The 15720-nt window shown below is 51.8% G+C and overlaps 2 protein-coding genes across 4 annotated transcripts in view; both read right to left on the reverse strand.

The window, feature by feature from the left end:
* The window catches only part of MBNL3 (muscleblind like splicing regulator 3), an 81201-nt gene extending 70939 nt beyond the window's left edge, over positions 1-10262 (reverse strand). The window contains exon 1 of one of the 3 annotated variants that reach the window (XM_085544544.1): positions 10183-10262. The gene's annotated coding sequence lies outside the window, so the exon portion shown is untranslated. Of the gene's footprint in view, positions 1-5347; positions 5611-10182 lie in introns of those variants that run through there. The other 2 variants (XM_085544545.1, XM_085544543.1) reach the window with 2 other exon arrangements.
* The window catches only part of LOC146760943 (uncharacterized), a 29528-nt gene extending 18706 nt beyond the window's left edge, over positions 1-10822 (reverse strand). The window contains exon 1 of the mRNA XM_085547728.1: positions 10407-10822. Coding sequence (XP_085403854.1) covers positions 10407-10822 — 416 coding nt within the window. The remainder of the gene's footprint in view (positions 1-10406) is intronic.
* Positions 10823-15720: the final 4898 nt, after the last annotated feature.

The following is a 15720-nucleotide window of genomic DNA, read 5'->3' on the forward strand; positions in this document are numbered from 1 at the left end:
CAAGACAGCAATACCATGCACTGGAGCCATGCTTCAATCCCAAACAGAACGAGGCTCCTGCCGATGCCTGTGGCACCACTCCCTCACATGCTGCCATCAATTCAAAGGCCTTTCTGCTGGTCCAGGTCCCAGCCCAGCCCCTCCTCCATCCATCATTTGACACAAGCTCCCTGTATACCCTCCCAAAGTTCCTTCCTAGACTCGGGCAGCCCATGAGGCTCTGAGCCCCCACCCCAGCCATACATCCCCGCCTGGGATCCCACACTGAGCGGGGTCTGGCCAACATGCTCCATCCACCTCGTAACCAGAAGACCTAGACCTCAGTGACGTACTAAGAGCAGCAATGCAAATATCAGCCCATCAGTCAGATACTAGCAACTAACCTGTTATCAGCTTATTTGAGCAGGCAGCTCTCTATAAATTCAACCTTCAGGTGACAACACAGGTGTTCGTTGGTTCTCAAGGACACCTGCACAGTGTTTGAACACATCTCCCATTTTTAGCAAAAACCCAAGGATCTGTACCCAACGTGATGCTGAGCAGCTATTTTCTCAGCGCCCAGCAGCACAGCCTCGCATGAGATGCACAGGAGCTGCAAACAACAGCCCTGTGAGGCCAGGAGGAGCCTCCTGATCAAATTCAGAGCTCTAAAACCGTCCTTGAACACGTGCTGCAAGAAATCCTCTGCACACACTCACCTTTTGTATCATGGGAGGAGGCGGGGGTGGGATAGGAAAGGAGATGAAAAACAAGATGCAGGCCGGATCCTCAGGTAACGAAAAACAGAGATGTTCCCCCGGTTTACACAACAGCCAATCTGAGCCAGCCGTGCTTTTAAAGTACTCTCACAGCAACATTTTCATCTGCCTTTCTATCTGCTACGATCACAAGGTGGTGTTTTTCAGAGAAATTATTTATTCAGTTCTGCAGTGACTAACCTGAATTCTCAGCTTGTTTCAAAAGAAAAACTGGAGCACTCCTTCACAAGAAGGGAGCAGCAGCGGAGCAGCAGCATTTCTCCTCCCTTGTTTTTCTTCTCTACCTCTCAGCTGAATCTGTGCTTCAAGGCCAAGTATCTCTACCTCTCATCCAATAAATAAACAAACCCTATGTTTTTTTGACTAAAATGTTCTTCACCTCAGGGCCAAAAACGGGATCATTTTTCCAGTTTATCACTGAAGCCAAACACTTCTTTTTTTTTTCTTTACCAGTTCATCCAAAGTGGATGAAATTCCTTTCCTTCTTTTTTAATTCCCTTTTCTGTTTAGCCACCTACTTGAAAAAACAGCTAATCTTACATTTCTGGCTGCAGCCTCACAATCCGGAATTAGTCGAACACAAAGTTCAAAGTGTGGGATTACCACTGGCTTGGCATTAGCGAGGCACCCTATGAAAAACATCCACAGAGAACAGTCAGAAGCAAATCACAGGGTCAGTGAAAGTGGCCACACTACTGTATGAACCACATTAATGCTCCTCCTCAGATTAAAGAAAGAAAACTGGCTGAACAGAGGTTAAATTAAGGCCCTGTTCTGAGTCCACCAAATTAAGGCAGGGTTCCACAAGGCACGGGCTCACCCCAGGGCCTGCCCTCACCATGGCTCCGGTGCTGTGCCTGACACAGGCACACACAGCAGTTCTGGCTCGAGGCAAGGGCATCCTTACAACTACATTTCAACACCAGGAAACTCTAATTCTGGAAGGCTGAGGACAGATGTATGTTTTCTTGCATGGAGATGCCCTCTACTCAACCCAGCCTAAGACCTTCACTTACACGAGGCTGTGATTAGGGGATTCGGGTCATGAGCAAGCAGATCTCATGCTTTAATTCTCTCCTGGTTGCCTGAATCTCCAAGATGAACGACATCATATTCTTGCTGAAATCTAAGCAAACTTGCATGCACAGGGACAGCCACCAGCTTCTCCTTCAGAAAAGGAAGAAGTCAAGCACGATAACCTCCCACTTAAAGGTGGCAGATACGGCTGCTCTGCTTTCCTCACACTAAAAGCTCGATCGTCGCAAACAACAATCCTAAAGCCAGTCTCACCTCTTTTATCTCCACAATCCAGCTAATGTTACTGCATCAGGCACATCTATAGTGTTACATCTCTATTTCCCCTTCTGTACATCTCCAGGAAGACATACACTAGCAAATCACGCAGTGTTACCCCTCTCAGTCTCCCAGCTCAGCAAGCCTTCCCCCCGAGACCACCTCACTGAGAACCTCGTTGGAAACATTCTGGTTTAAGAGGGCCCTAAAACCAGCCCCGCACCTAACACCCAGCTGCAGCCCTCCTGCATTCCCTCCTGTAAGCAGTGCACAGGATGGGATCCTTGCTAGGTGACCCAGGATTGCAGCAGCACATTTTGAGCTGCGCTGCCATTCTGTGTGGCAGGTTTCAATACCTGCAGATGCTGTCCAAAAATACGGAAGGGTAATTTGTGCTCTTGGGAGCTCACAGTCTAAAGGCAGAGGTCAGGAGAAACACTTCGTTCTTATTAATGCTGTTCTGTGGAAAGGTAGGGGGGGAAAAAAAGTCAGGACTGAGTGCTTCTCAGCAGCAGATTACAGCTAATAATACAAAGATTACTGACATTAAATGAATTTAAATTCATCCTTTTACCTTCCATAATATACAGGTGGTTTTTTTTACCTTGCAGTATTGCTCCCATTTGTAGTCAGCTTCACTTCCTGCCCAACATGAAGATGTTATATTTGGACTATAATCACTATAATGGACTCCTCCCCCTCAGCAGTTTTGTTGTACTAGGCGCCTTAAAAAGCATTTGTAGTGTTAAGCGAACAAGCATCCTATCTTCCCTTTTTTAGGTAATTGCTGCATAACTCTGTGAACAAGTTCTGCAGTTCTAATGGCTTCCTTGCCACCAGGAAATAGGAAATTCCCACCAGTGCACCATCACTCAGGCTCAGCTAGGGAGGGGAGCAGCAGCATCCCCATGTATTGAAGGCAAAGGGGACTGAAAAAGAATCACCTGCCACCAGTGACCAATGTGAGATTTTGAACTTAAATGGCTTCTCATGAAGGTTTGAATTCTATTCAGCAACTGCATTTGCTCACCTGGTCCCTGCAAGGCGATACATTTCCAAGCTTACAGAGCATGCGTCTGCATGCAGTTGTTTGAAATGTAGTTTGTGGCCAATTCCAGAAGCACAGGATCAGCTCAATTCAATTGTCCAGCCCTTTTGTTTCAAAAAGGGAGTTACCGCTGGTAAAAAGCACCTGCCTTTGCTCACAGCCTTATGCAACACCTACATTAAGCATTACTCTAATATTAATCAGCACACAACTACAACAGTTAGCATTTTATTGAGTTAGAAACCCCAGCACCCTGCAAAAGGCTGCTGCTGACCAGCCCAGCCCCACCTGTGCAGATGCTCTCCTGCAGGCCCGGGCACCCTCCAGCTCCATTGCAACAGCTCTGGGATCCCTATAGGGACAAGATGGTGGCACCATGCAGAATATAAGTAAATCTACTGTTAGACACACTAGAAACTTCCCTGTACCTCATGGCTGGATCTCAGGGTCTTTTCAGAAGTATAACCTTCCACCTAGCATAGTGCACAAAACAAATCTGCACTTCAGCAGCATCCTCATTCCAACCCCTGCACCTGAGCACAAGCTGCCTGATATTACGACAGCCCCAGAGCTGCAGTCCCCAGCCCAGCAGGGCAGACCAAACCTCAAGCAGAACCAGCCCTGCATGCCCTGCTCCTCCCTTCAGAGCCAGGAGGAGGATGGAAGGATGCTCAGCCAGCTGCTCTGAGCCTATGAAGATCACCCTCAACTCCGCAGCCTTCAGGGAAGAGGACACACCGTGATACCATGTAACCCCATTAACAGCTCCGTTCTACTGTTTCTTTTTTCTACCTCAAAAAAAAAAAAAAAAAAATACACACAACAAAAAGCCTTTTAGGTAAAAGTTGTAACATAAACAGAGCAGGGCCCTGAGTCAGGGCGAAGCCTCCTTCCAAAACAGAGTGAGGGGAAAAAAAAGCTTTCAGTCTCCCCTGAAAAGCAGGTCTATGCGATAGGAAAGGTCCTAATAAAGGTTTCACCATCCAAATTAAAAGTCAAAGGCAGCAATAAAGAGCCTCCAAACTACAAGAAATGCGTTGTGCACAGCGTGAGATTTATCGCAGCCTCGCAGAATGAAGCCAAACATCTTAATATGGAAAAACACTGCTACTTTTGACCCAAACATACCGGGAACAGGAAGCAAAAACAAATTACCCAGCTGCAGCCTCCCTGAGTTACAAGCAGCAGCAAGCAGCATTTCCTGCCCCTGCGTGTCACAGCCCTGTGCTGCACGCTGCTCTCCCAAGGCCCAATCCTCACCCCACCCAGCCCAGGACCCATCTCTTACTGCAGCTCTCACAGACAGGATCAGGCCCAGCCATGTTCTTTCAGCAGTCTCATTCCTAGTTCAGAGCAGGCATATTTTAAAGAGTCCGTTCTGGTTTTACTGCATTGTCACCAGAAAACGCTGAGAAATTAAGTCAAGCCTCAATTGGCTTAAAACACAATTGCATTTCTTTCAAATAATAGCTTTGTGTAAGGTTTTTTGTTGTTTTTTTTTTTTAAACCTTGTGTATATTACATCCCAATTATATCCTCAGGTTTTCCTACGCAACGACAGGAATCACAAGGCACATAGGTGAGCTCATTCCAGAATCACAGCTTCACAAAGAGACCCCAGGTAGACCAAGGGACCCACATAGGGAAAAGCCAGGGCAAAACCGACAGCCTGGCATCTCTTCTGCCAGCAGCAGTAAGGGAAAAGCAGAGATTGGCTTGGAGACTTCAGCAATGTTGAACACCATGCACGTAACGCAACCAAATGCCATTTACACAAACACGACACGCAAGGCAGCAGCTCAGTCTGCTATTTTGATTTAGATTCAGCTTTCAGGAAATCTCGTAGCCATCGTTTTTTATTAACTCGAGCTGGTTTTTCCTACAAGGATTTAAAAGGCTACATATGCCAGGTCTAGAATACTTTGTAAAGTAAAATAAGGTTATTGTTGGGATTGGTTTCTTTCTCCCTTCAATAATGCCAAGCGGCCAAATTACAGCCATTAGTACGACACGGGCTTCGGAGCAGACTTATGCCAGCCTAAGTGCAAGCAGAATTTCACCGTACAGCACTCCTGGGCATTACAGACATCTGCCAAAGCGATGCAGACAGCCCAGAAACGTGCACTAACGCACATTTTATCCGCTGCAATCTGCAACTTTCACAAGGACGCGGCGTTGTGTGCCGCCGTTTTGCAATGAGGCACACGGCGAGCACACCCTCCCACACACAGCAGCTTCCCAGCCCTACCTCATATTCTCTTCAATCCGTCACCTTCCCGTTCCTAAGCGCTGCCGTGGGGCTGCATGCTGAGGAAGGTCGCTCCCGTTATCACGCCGTGCCCAAATCCCACCCAAGCTAAATCCAACTTAACGGCAGAGGCGACAACAATAAGCGGGAGTCCAAAAGGCGGTCAGAAGTGCCGCCAAAAGCGGAGCTCCTTGTCCAAAAAGGCCCTCCCTTCTTCGGAAGGCTGCCAGTCAAACCCGGTCACGAGGCTGTTTTCCGAGAGTGAATAGAGTTCTTATTGACACAGCTTATGTCTGCAGCATGCGGCCCTCCGCAAGGCTTTCAAGAACAGATCGGATTACACAGACACATTCTCTCTGATTTTATGCATTCAGAAACCCTCCGACGCGGAACACCGAGCTCTGAAGGCCACTCGTTTGCAGCTCTGTCCCCGGTGTAAGTGCTGGGACAAAAAGCACACGAGCAGCTGAGCACCTCACTGCTATCCTGCAGGGCCATACAGAATGGAGGCCAAGGCTCAGATCTGCTCCATGCCATAGACTCATCCCTGCGGTGGGTACTTAACGTCGGGATGGGAGAAAGGAAAATAACAACTATCTGCTGACACCGCTTCAAATGGGGGATGATAGCATCGCCTACCCGTGTTGGAAGATGGCACGGAAAAATGGGAGGGTGCAAAGCTAGAGGAATAACGCTGCCTCGGCTTAGCAGGCAAGAGGCACCCAGCTGCAAAAATGGAAGTAAAGCATTTACCTAGGAGCAGCAATCTGCATGCACGCGTGAAGCAGGAGAAAGCAAAGAAAATGGGTCTGTTTATGCTGTTTCTACATTTAGCAGGCACTACGAATTCAGCTCCGGGGAGAAAAACGACCAACACACTGTCTGGCATACCCACAGTGCTGCTTCAAGGTGAGCAGAGAAATCCTAAGTATTCTGGTATCATAAAGGCACTGGCACTGAGTGCGATTCAGCCTGTGCCCAAAGCACACACCAAGTTAAACCCTGAGCAATGCACCAGAGGAGGATGCGGGAGGTTGAAATACAACAATTCAAAACGTAATTGGGCAAACAGCACACCATAAAGCGTTACACACAGGTATCTGCTTCCCTGACACCTAAAAGGGAACAATTCCTGCATTGATTCTCCCATACGGAGCTGAAACTTCTCACTGAAATATTATGTGTGGCAAACAGTGCATTGAGTGATTTGCAAGTTTGAGCTTCAGAGCTTTAAAGGGATTTTAAGAGCAAATATGCACTGCTCAATACAGACAGCCATCCTCTTCTTTCCCCTCCCAAGCCATGACTGCTGTCCAGCCAAGTGTTTCTGTCGACTTTCAAAGGCTGTTTTGTCCTCTTGGCAGCCAGGAGGTGGACTTGAGAACCCCGAGCTGGGATGCCAGGTCTGCCTGAGGTAGCAGATCTCCTTTACTTGGACATGGGGTCTACATCTGTACAGCACAGCCTAAGAGCCACAGCTCCTATAACCACATCTGGAAACAGACGTAGGCAAAGTCTGCTTTCCAGCACACAGCCTCCCTCTCATCGACCAGCACTGTGCTTCTAGCTCTTGGTTTAGTTTCCACACGTGATTTCTAGTAAGCTCATGGTCAGAAAAGCCTGCTCCCATAAAAGCTGCATGCTCCTTCCCAACATATCTGAGTCACACAAAGATTTGCTCTCTTGCCAAAGCCGAGCTCCAACCACTGGTGTGGCAGGTGTCCTGCTGCAGGCACCAGCAACCAAAACCTGACAGCAGATTCACAATCATCACCTGTGCCTGCATTTGCCAAAATAAAATCTCAATTTGCTTTCGGGCTCGTGACCAAGCTGCAGGTAGCAGAGCCTAGGAAAGGCACGCTTTGCCTTCTGCACAAAGAAAGCCATTTGCAAGACACCAATAATGCAGTTTTCACCATCACTTGAACTCAGTGCTGGTAATAAAACCCTCAACCTGCCCTATTTGTGTACCCCACATCCCTGTGCCAGCACAGCTGCGTGGCCACATGGAGAAGCAAATCAGGAAAGCAGCAACAGTTAAAATGAGTATCGCTCTTCCTTGTTACTCTGCAAGATTATTTTTAACCAGTGAGGATAGTAAAGGGACTGGTGCAAAGGGCTCCAAGCAAGACCATTTCTTTCTCTGCATCATCAGCAGCTTGAAAACTGACTTGCAAGCCATACAGAAGGAGGTAAGAAATCCAAACTCCCCTGAGTTTGCAATCACAAGTTTAAATCCCACTTAAACGTTCCCTTAAGAGCACAGAACAAGATTTGGAAAACATAAGAAAAAACACAAGTTACTCCTCAACACAGAATGAGGCGGCAGAGAAGGCTGCTGTTGGTTATAAAGCAGAACTGGCCATGAAAGCTATCAGAAAACCACCTATGTGGATGTAGAACTGCACCCATTCCTGCAGCACCAACACCACAGCATCCCTACTTTTCAGTAACATTCCCATGAAGAAAAGAGGCCCATCACCACATCCACCACCTCATTCTCCTCGGAGGGCCCTTGGTGTATAGGAGGTGGTATCACCATGGACTTCTGCTGTGGCCAGGCACTGCTGGAAACCTCAGCAACCAGAGGGAGCTTCCTCAGCGACTGCCAGAGCTGTTCTGAACCCCTGGGACCCAGAACACAGTGCAGACCCATTAGAGATGCACAGCAGCATCCAGACTGAAAGGTACATCTGTAAAACACAGCTGCTTCTGAGTAGACAGGCTGTGTCTGAGAACAGGCTGCACCTCCTCCTGCTCTAGGTGCATCCCATAATATCTAGAAGCTTCTGCATAGTCCATTGTCTCTCAAATAGAAGCACTCAAATGCCAAAATAGCTCTCAAAACTTTTCTGGGCCATCACTACTTTAAAATGACTTAATTTAAATATGACCCACGTCTCTCTATATATACATACACACACCAGGGGAAATTAGCACTTGCAGAAAGGGTTGGTGCCCACACAGCTCTGCTCTGGGCTCACATGTGCTACACTGCCCCGGATCCCAGCAGCCCCCCAGGATCCCACCTGCTGCAGAGAGAGCCCCAGCCCCAGCACACACCTCCTGGGAAAAGGAATATGGGGGTATATATACAGGGTATAGTGTGGTGAGGGCAGGGATGTTTTAAGACCAAATTACAGAACCCTTCAGCTGTGTGAACTGTGCAAAGCTGAACCCATGAGCAGCTCCTCTGGGAGGCTGTTCTTTTTCCTCCTATGAATTGTGTGATCTGAGCCTTCATTTGCAAATAAAGCTCCAAGGAGAAGCACTGTGCCACATCAGGTACTCCTCCAACCTGGAGAGCAGCACCACTGCAGCTCCATAAACTACCCTAGAAGCAAAATATCCTACAAGGAGGGCCCATAATATCCTACAAGGAGGGCCCATAGGGTAACACATCCCTGCAACCCCACTGCAGCTGCTGTATGAGAAGTTAAACAGCATTACTTCTGCAACTGCATAATCCCAGCAGAACCAGCTCGACTCCCACTGCTCTGCACAGACACTCGATAGCTCCAGCATGGCACGCAGACCATTACCTCGCTCTAATTACAGGATCGCGTTGCATGTCCAACAACCATTGCAATTTACTCCTGCCCCACACACCCCAGCTCCAAATGTCTCATCCCACCTCTCGCTTCCCAACTTTTGGGCATCCTCTGAATAAATCCAGGAGCAACCGAGCAACGCCTTCATTTGCATCACACACACACACACACGTGGTGGCCCTGAGCCCCCAAAAGGTAAAGTCGTTAAGGAAGGCAGACAACGAGTAAACAAGTGATTTAGGCAAACAGCACAGACGTGATGCTGCTGATCAAACACACCCCGGGATCGCTGCTGACAGCCACCAGCCCACCCCGCTGCTCACCCACAGCTCTCAGAGCAGGATCGGGTCCTCACAGCCCCCAAAGGCAGCGCTGAGCACCGAGCAACAGCCACAATCCCAGCTCGGAGCTGCTCGCTGCCAACAGGTCCCTGACCGCCCCCCTCACCTCGCAGCACCTCTGGCTGCACGAGGGGGGGGAGTGCTGCTCCCCGAGCTGCCCAGCCATCGCTCCGCAATGATTCAGCATGGGGGTGGCTCCAGGGAAGGCAACACCTCCAGCCAAGTGTCAGAGCACGGGGCTGGGTGGGAGAGGGAGAAGTTCCCCATCTATCATGGCTGCACTTTCCCAAATGCGTACAGCCGGGCCTGACAGTGGGGGTGGATTGGGGGGGTTCTGCCTAGAGCCGAACGGGAATAACACGTGGAAATATCCACAGCACGGCGAAACGATGCGAAGGGAAGGAGGGAAAAAATAAACCGACACAATAAAAGGAATAGAAAAAAATAATAATAAAAATAGAGGGGAAATGAAAGGCAAAGGCAGCCACTTCCCGAGACAGCCCCAACTTCGCCAGGCTGTGCTCTTTGTTTCTAGGCAGACTCCAGTGCGGTGGCACGGAGGAACAAATGCGCATGTCTTAATAAGAGGCCAAAAAAAAAAAAAAAAAAAAAAAGGAAAAAAAAAGAAAGAAAGAAAGAAAGCAAGAAGAAATTCCCTCCTTCCACTCTCTCCCCCCCCCCCCTTTCTCCCTCCCGAAGCCGCTGCGCTGCGCATGGCGGTGGGAGAACCCCCGGACCCTCCCGCAGCGCTCGGAGCTGAATTGCCGGCAGCAATTACTTTGGGTCTGTTTGGGTTTTTTTTTTCTTTTTCCTCCTCTTTTTCTCCCTAAAGAACCCAAACTCCAGGCACAGCCCCGCTCCTCCCGGCCCCGCACAAAGGCGCAGCGCCCCGACCCCCCCCCCATAGCCGCTCCCCGGTGCAGGTCGCGCTTTGCGGCCTTACCTCGGCGCTCAGCGGGCAGCGGGGGCCGCTCCGTGCCTCGCGCGGCGGCGCGGGGCGAGCCACGGGGGCCGGGTTAGCACGGGGGCCGGCTGCGCGCCGCCATTTTAACACCTCCCTCCCTCCCTCCCGCCCGCCCTCCCTGCGGCGGGTCGCCACGCGCGGCGTGGGAATGTCACTCAGAGCCGCCCCCTCCCCGCGTCCCCCCGCGCCCCTCCCGCCGTTACATTGACGCAGCGGCTCCCGGTCGCCGTGCCCGCCGTGGCGGAGCTCGCAGGGCAGCAGCAGCGGCCGCCGCCGTCGTCGTCGTGGCCCCTCCGCCGCCTCCCGCCGCCGGCCGCACATGGTACGCTCCGGGGCCGCGCCGCCTGGCTACTGCCATGGCAACCCGCCCGCCGAGCGCCGCACCCCCCGCCGGCGGCGGACGGACAGACGGACAGACGGACAGACGGACAGAGCCGGCCCGGAGCCGCCGACACAGCCCCCGGCTCCGTCCCGAAGCGCCGCCGAGGGGCAGCGGCGACACCGGCCCCGGCCACCGCCGCTCCGACCCCCACGGTGCCCCCGGAGTCACGGCGCCCTGTCCCCAGGACACCTCACGTCTCCCACCCGGGTCCCCCTTGTCCCCAGACCGCAGGCACATCTCCCGCTGTGTCCCTAACATCCTCAGAGCCACCCATCAACCACCCGCCCCCCCTGTCCCCAGCGCTGCTGTCACTGCCAAGCCCTTACCTGGGGGTGTCACGGCTCTCCCACACCGCAGCCCACATCTCACTCCTATTTTGCATCAGCAAACCGAGTCTGCAGGACGATGGGGGGGATGAGGTGTGACGAGGCAGACAGGAGCAAATCGTGGAGCTGTGTGCACGCTTTGTGACCTGACAGCCAGCTGCTCTTTCCTCGGTGCACGTCCTCAGGATGCTGCAGGCCGACCCGCTCCAAAGCAGCCCATTTAAGCATCACTTACACGTAATGAGAGGATACAGCATGGCCGTGGACAGCAAGGAGGGCTGTGCTGCTCACGGGACACATCACCCGGTGGTGTGAGGGATAGAACTGGGCACGCAGGACTTTCCCTAGGAGATTTTTCTTGGCAGTGAGTCTCACCGTAGATGTAAAAGCAGTAGTTGTGCTGCTGGTAGGGCTCCAGGAGCAGCGCACGTCTGATCTTCTGACCTACAGGCAAGAAGAAGGAGGAGAGGAACCGGGAAAACCGAGCTTGCCTGTTCCTTTGGGCCTGGACAGGGCCATGTACATGGTGATGAGGCACCAGTGTTTCTGGCTGGGCATGCAGTGGGTGGGGATTTGCACAGAGGGAGCTCCAGGCAGTTTGGGATCTGAGAAATGAGAACTCTCCAAAAAGAGCGGTGCTCTGCAAGGTATCTTCTGCTTCATGAACCCAACCGGGAGCATCCCTGAGCCGCACCACCCCGCTGCATCTCCCTGCTGAAATGTGATGCTGCCCTGCTCTGATGGCCATCGGAGTTGACTGCAGAAAAGCTGAATCATGAAACAAAGGTTATAAACAAGGTTATTGATAACGAAGGAAATGACTCTGGCATGCAGAAGTCGGAGTGAGGGAATGTCATCTGCAGCTCTCAGGTCCCACCCCTCCAGCGCTCCCCACGTCCTGAAGCAGACGACAATCTCCCCAACCCTTAATTCACCTGCCTGGCTGACATTTCTTTTCCCCAGCTAAATAACAATTGGCTCATAGAAAATAACAGAAAAAAAACAAGGCATCAGTGAATTGTATCCTGACTGAGTTCTGCTCTCATCATCCAGGCCCACCATCCCCTGCCTGCTGGGCAAGCAGACACTGGAGCCCTGCTGGCAGTGGTGACAGCGAGCCCTGCAGCACAGCCACGAGGGGTGGAACAGGACCAGCTTTGCAAGCCAGTTCCCTCTGCAGGTGCCTGCAAGGACATGTGGCCACATGCCAGCAGATAGAATAACCATCGCCCCGCTCTGCTTATGGGGCAGGGATGCTGCAAGGCCGCGTTAACGAGTGCTTGGGACGCCTCTGTGATCTGCAAATGAAAGGTGTTTTATGGCTGCTTATTATTGTTCTTCTTCATGCAAGGTCTATTATTTTCTGGTGCTCCTCGTTTTAACTCATGCCACAGCCCGTATTTGGTGTGGGGCAGGCTCCTGGATGGGATCTGCTCTGAGCACCCATTTTTGGCAGCTGGCAGTGCCCACTTCTAGCTAACCCGCTCTGGGATTTGCACAAAGCAGTGGCACCACAGCGGGTTGCTTGGCTCCTGGTTCTACAGGAGGCCGGGTGTGCAGCAGGGGTGTGCGCTGTGAACAGGAGAAGAATGTGAGGGTGCACCTTAAATCCTGCTGCAGAGAGAAAGGATGGGAATGCACTGGGCCTATGTGCTTCTGGACAGGGCAGGAGAGCTGAAGGGACCATACAGCTGCCACCCAGCCTACATCTCATCCACGTTCCCAAACCTCCTGTGCAAGAATTAGAGAGGAGAGGAGGGATATGAATGGGGTTTTGTGCAGAAGCAGGTAGATCTCTCACCCTTCTTATTGCAGTCTTTATGCACCACGGTGCACTCACCTCATCAGGCTGTGGAAAGCAAGGGACCTTTTGCTCCTTACTACTAAATAAATCATCACGCCGTGCCAGGTAGTTGTGATGACAGAGGCAGAAACACACTGCACATCTTCCCCTTTCTCCCCCAAGGTCCATCTACACAGCAGCAATCCTTAAATCCCTTCAGGTGATGCCACAAGAACCCATGCATGTGGACTGGAAGGAGCCTCCAGTCCCCTCACAGCCCCCTCTCCACCACGCCATCCCCAGCATCACCCTCCTGGACAGCTGTCTGCCTGCACAGTTAGCAGGTCCAGGGCTGTCACTGCCCTCTCCATTGACACAACAGCCATGCTTTAACTTCAGTGTTGGCTCACTCCCAGCAAACCCATTTGGGTCCCATTCTGGGAGTGCTGTGAGCCCGTGCCCAAAGCACAGCTGCCAGCAGCAGTGCCTGGGCACTAGGACACATGCAGCATCACTCCTGCCTGTCCCTAATGTCCCCTCGGGGCCCACTGCCTCCTGCAGAAGCACTGCTGGCATGCACATGGCTCCCCATAGAAACAAATCCACGTGCTGAGCAGAACGAGGGCTTCAGAGCTGCATCCCAGTGATGATATGTATATATAAACACCATTACAAGGAGCATCTGGGAGGAAGCCCGCTGCAGCTTCCATCAGGGCTGTGACAAACCACAAGAAAACCATGGAAAGAAAGCATGTGGAGCAGAATATTCACCCTCACATCCCCACAGAGCCTTGCCTGCTCTCCTGCCCTGCTCTTTGCTCTCTAACAAGGCGTTGCATTTCCTTGCTGAAGACCTTGTGCAGAAGGTTGTTCCCAGAGGACAGAGGCTCCAGGTGCGTCTTTACCTTGCACAGCTCTCACACCAGTGGTGATGACACTCAGCTTTGCTGTGCCAGGCTCCTACACAACATTCCAATGACTACACTACTGCAAAAACTCTGCAAAACCCAACCTCACACAGGCAGCAGTTGCTTTGAATGGTCACAGTTGGATATCGATCCTGCATGCGATAGATACCACAGTACTACAGCTTGAACCAAAACTTCTTCTGGCAGCTGGGCACAGACTTCAGCTCTCCTTTCCAGCAATGGCTGTAGCAAAGAGATATGGAGAGGTGGAACAAACACACCATCTCGCGTCGTGGTGACACTGACAGATGTGACGGCGTGGGGCTGCATGTGACGTTGAGATTTTTTATTAATAAATCTGCACTGCAGAACTGAGTTAGGAAGAGAAGAAATGCCTCAGTGCACGGAAGGGCTGCTTTGTTCTTTGGACTTGCAAGAGAAGTCATGTCACAGTGAAGGCAAAAAACACCAGAGGGCAATAAGGGCTGTGGGTAGCCAGGCACAAGCAGCAGACAAGATGGGTGTTGAGGCTCTGCAATGAGCTGCTTTGCACCTTCACCCCTCTCCTACACAGCCACTCGTCAGGGGAAGGCATGGCTGTGCAAGCAGCCGGGCAGCACTGTCACTGTATGAGGAACACACTGTCCCCAGGCACATTGCTGAGCTGTCTGGGGAGGGAAGCAGAGCCCCAGGGTGGGCAGCAGCGGGGCAGGAGTCCCAGGCCACACACTGCATGTCAGCATCTGAAGGACGAGTGAAAGTTGTTGCTCTTTGGCTAATTGCTCCAGACATTTGGGCTTTGCTTTCACATGCCCTCTTTATTTTTTCTTCCTTTAATTAACTGTGAACCCCATCATGGCTGTCAAACAGGGATCTGCAGAACGGAGGCTTGTGGGAAGGCAGTGATTTATGGCTCTCTGGAAACGAAGTGGCATTTCTGAAGAACCCCACCCAGGCCTGGCAAATACCGTGGCTGCGGGATGACTCACTGCCTGCTGGCACTGCTGCTCCCCGTGGCTGGAGCCTGCAGCCAGCCTGGGCACACGCATGGCAGCGACCCAACCCTGGCTCTGCAGTGACATTCATTTCCACCTGAGAGTTCCTGCCGTGCCCTCCCGGTGCCAGAGGAGGTTGGGATGGGAATAGCAGTGTCGTAGGGCTGGAATAGCAGTGTTGTAGGGCTGGAATGAGCTGTGAGCAGAGCTAAATGAAGCAGCGTGTTGGCACAGCCCAGTGAGGGCTGAGAGCCTCCTTGTATTCACCAGCACTCAATCACCAGAATGCAGACAGCAGCCCTGGGGAGCAGCCCCTGCGCCCTGCTCCACCATGAGAGCACATGGGTGGGATGGGTGACCTTGAGGAGGCTCTTGCAGAATCCTCTGTGTGCTGCTGGAGGATTAGCTGAAGAAGCAATTGCCCCATGAGCAACTGCCATAGAGTGGGAGAAATCAGTTCAGCCATTTGCAGGTGTGGTGAAAAAACAAAGAGAGAGAGACAAAGGCATTACCGCCTGGTTAAGATGGCCACTGCCTACTCAGCTGCCTGCTCCCTCACACTGATGTATTGAAAGAAGTCCCTTTGGATGGCTGTGCTCCCATCGGCTGCACAGAGCAGGCCCCTGCCCAGCTCGTGGAGCATCCCCAGAGACCCACAGGCTGCCATACACCTGTGTACCCCATCCCAAGGCTGCTCTGTCCCTGGGGGCATGTGCTGCAGCCCCTTCCCTACCCCACACAGTGGTGCTGATGCGGTGCCCCAAGTCCCGAGGGTGAACCAGCTGGGCTGCTCTTCCCCTGCTGTTTTTCCATAGCTCCTCATCCAATAGCTGCTGTAATAAAAAAGGCAAATCAGAAAACAATGTGCTCTGTTGGTGTGTTGTAAACTGGGAGAACAGCTGCTGCTCCTCGGCTGAGCAGGAAATGTCGGTATGAGAGCCATAAAAGCTGAGCTCCTACTTTCAGTTGCTGCGTCGTGCTGCAGAGCCGCTCCTGCCTCAATGCCTTTTTTCATAACTAAACCCACCGTGGCAGTGGGGAACAACACAGAAAACTGCTCTGGCTCTCGGTGCTGAGCTGTGGTTTTGGAGAACCTAAAATGCATCAAGAAGGAGAAAAAATG

This window comes from Coturnix japonica, chromosome 4, assembly GCF_054131305.1.
Source record: "Coturnix japonica strain WE chromosome 4, WE-NBRP24, whole genome shotgun sequence".
NCBI classification, from domain to species: domain Eukaryota; kingdom Metazoa; phylum Chordata; class Aves; order Galliformes; family Phasianidae; genus Coturnix; species Coturnix japonica.